This window comes from Penaeus monodon, chromosome 40 (assembly GCF_015228065.2).
Source record: "Penaeus monodon isolate SGIC_2016 chromosome 40, NSTDA_Pmon_1, whole genome shotgun sequence".
NCBI lineage: Eukaryota > Metazoa > Arthropoda > Malacostraca > Decapoda > Penaeidae > Penaeus > Penaeus monodon.
Window position 1 is genome coordinate 29735461 of NC_051425.1, and position 2498 is coordinate 29737958.

Consider the following 2498-nt stretch of genomic DNA (forward strand, 5'->3'; position numbering starts at 1 on the left):
TTTTTCAGTTGGTAGTTGTTAATGTGAATGAAGAATTCTCTTTCTAGAAATTGCAGAATTAATTCTTTTTGGTCTGTAACCCGAAAACTCACCTCTTTAAAAGGAAAAACGGGGACAGAGACAGCCAGGAAAGAAACAATGGCATAAAAAAGAAAAGGATAGGTATAGAGACACAACTGAATAGGTGGGATAGAAGTGAGTAAAGTGAGACAGACATAATGGCAAAAGTGTGAAATAGAAGGAATGAAAGTATATATGCAAATCTAACGAATAAAAAACAATGATTTTGCATTGCTTGCATATCCAAACAATTTTACATTGGCCATTAAGTCTTAGGATATAAAAAACAAGTTAGAAACCAAGCAGTTCCTTTATTAATATTTAATGAGAGCTTCTATACATCATTATATAAAAAAGAAAAAAAATAATAAAAATGCATCTTTTAATTAAAGGACTTGCACCATAATATGAAATACAGCATAAAATACACCAAACGGAACAGCTAGACAGGTTGATCTCTATCGTCAATGCTGGACACAATTACTTTTTCTGTGGCAATGGAGGAGGAACTGCGGCAGCTCATATGAGACACCCCTATAGATTTCATGGTTTACTCATCACCTGAGAAGAAAAAAAAAGAAAAAAAGGCAGAGGATATAGATTCTATATAAACACTTTCTATATTCACATCAGCATATAAACACTATCAAACAAACAACAGCATGCCTTTTCTTTAGCACGGAATGATCACTCTCCAAAAATTAAGAAACAAAATAAAAAGCAAACACAAGCTTCATTATGGAACTGCTTGCTTACCCTCACCATCACCTTGTTTCTCGTTTTCTTCTTCGTCTGACTCGAAGGTGTTGTCCGGGATGTCATAGAGACGAATCATGGCCTGAAGGTGAGAGAAAGAAATGCTCTTACGATGATTCCCTTTTTTATCATTACTATCATTATCATAATTACTATCACTATTAACATCACCATCTCATCATTATAATCATCACTATCACTATTATCACAATCATTATAATTACTACTGCATCTTCTTATTACATGAATAGAATTGGGTTTGACAGGCACATGGAAGGAACTATGAACATTAACAAAGACCAAGAAAATAACTATTTCTCTTTGGTTTAATTTTTTTCTACACATATATGTGCATTTCAATAAAGATGACATGACTAAAACAGTAATAATGAAAAATAATTAAACACATTTCAAATATAAAGAGATAAATTTAAATTGTATTTACAAAATGAGTCTAAACAGGATTAGAAATTAACAACAAAAGAAAAGCAATAGTACAAAAGCACAGAAAAAATGAGAAAAAGTCAAAGAAAGAAAGGAAAAGAAGAAAACAAAAAAAGAGGAAATATTAACCAAATAAAATTCTAGCCCACCTTGTTAGGATCCTTCATGATGAGGTACTTGCCATCAGGCAGTTTCATGCACATGTCAATGATGCAACGCAAAATACCCCAGGCGTTATCCATGTTGAGGTTGATTTGGTTGGCAAACTCCATGGGCTTGAACTGCTGCGTCCCCAGGATCATGTGCTTGGTTGAATCACGCACATTCACACGGGACACATAGCTGGAGTTTGTGTAAATTGGATGAATATAATGTGCATATACCTGGTAAACATGTTTATATATTTACTTTTGTTTCTTTGATGCAACAGTGACAGTAGGTTGTTTTCAAGATATGTCTAATATATAGATATCTATGGATACTGGAAAGCCTAAATAGCGACAGACAATATTTCAAGTCCAGCAAGGTGAACTAGAATGAACTCATTGCCAATGGAAATGGCATGTATGTACATGCCATGCCCACGGTGAGTTCACTTTATTAATTGTTCTTACACAGAGATGGCTACACTTGTACAAAATCACCAATACGCCAATTACGAGTACTGCCTGTTTCGCTCATTCACCCTTTTCCTTGATCTATGAAAATATTTTACGTTATCTTATTTTACTAATGTTTATAAAATTATACTAATTATTATGTTTATAATAAAAATAATGGCACTGATATTCATAGCATTTGTAAAAAACATGTTTTTCCCGCCAATTCAAGGAAAGGTGAAATCAGGTAAGATAACAAAGTCTACTAATTGACTCCTTTGTGGCTGAGCACTAGCAGAGCCATCTATGTGCAGAGACATTTCACAAAAAATAAAAAATGAGCACAATATTTTCCCCACTTTTTATGCATCTTCCCTGGTGGCATGTGGTTAAGTAAGGTGTAAATACATCATTACACATGTAGTGTTAATTTTGTATGGTTTTAAGTTCTCATCTTCTAATTCAACAAATAAATCTAATATATTTTTAACTTGTATCTCTTAGCCTTATACTTAATCACTAATAATCATACAATATTTTATACTACACTACTAGCAACATATTTCATTCAAAAATATATTCAAAAACAAAATAAAACAGCCACTAACCCGAACTTGATCTGGTCCGAGCCTGCCAAGA

The 2498-nt window shown here is 33.1% G+C and overlaps 1 protein-coding gene across 1 annotated transcript in view; it reads right to left on the minus strand.

The window, feature by feature from the left end:
• Positions 1-354: 354 nt before the first annotated feature.
• The window catches only part of LOC119598109 (eukaryotic translation initiation factor 3 subunit D-like), a 19336-nt gene continuing 17192 nt past the window's right edge, over positions 355-2498 (minus strand). Inside the window, 4 exon segments of the mRNA XM_037947727.1 lie at positions 355-621; positions 817-898; positions 1410-1602; positions 2468-2498. The exon segment at positions 2468-2498 is cut by the window's right edge and continues 106 nt beyond it. Of these exon segments, the coding sequence (XP_037803655.1) occupies positions 611-621; positions 817-898; positions 1410-1602; positions 2468-2498 (317 nt within the window). The 3' untranslated portion in view covers positions 355-610.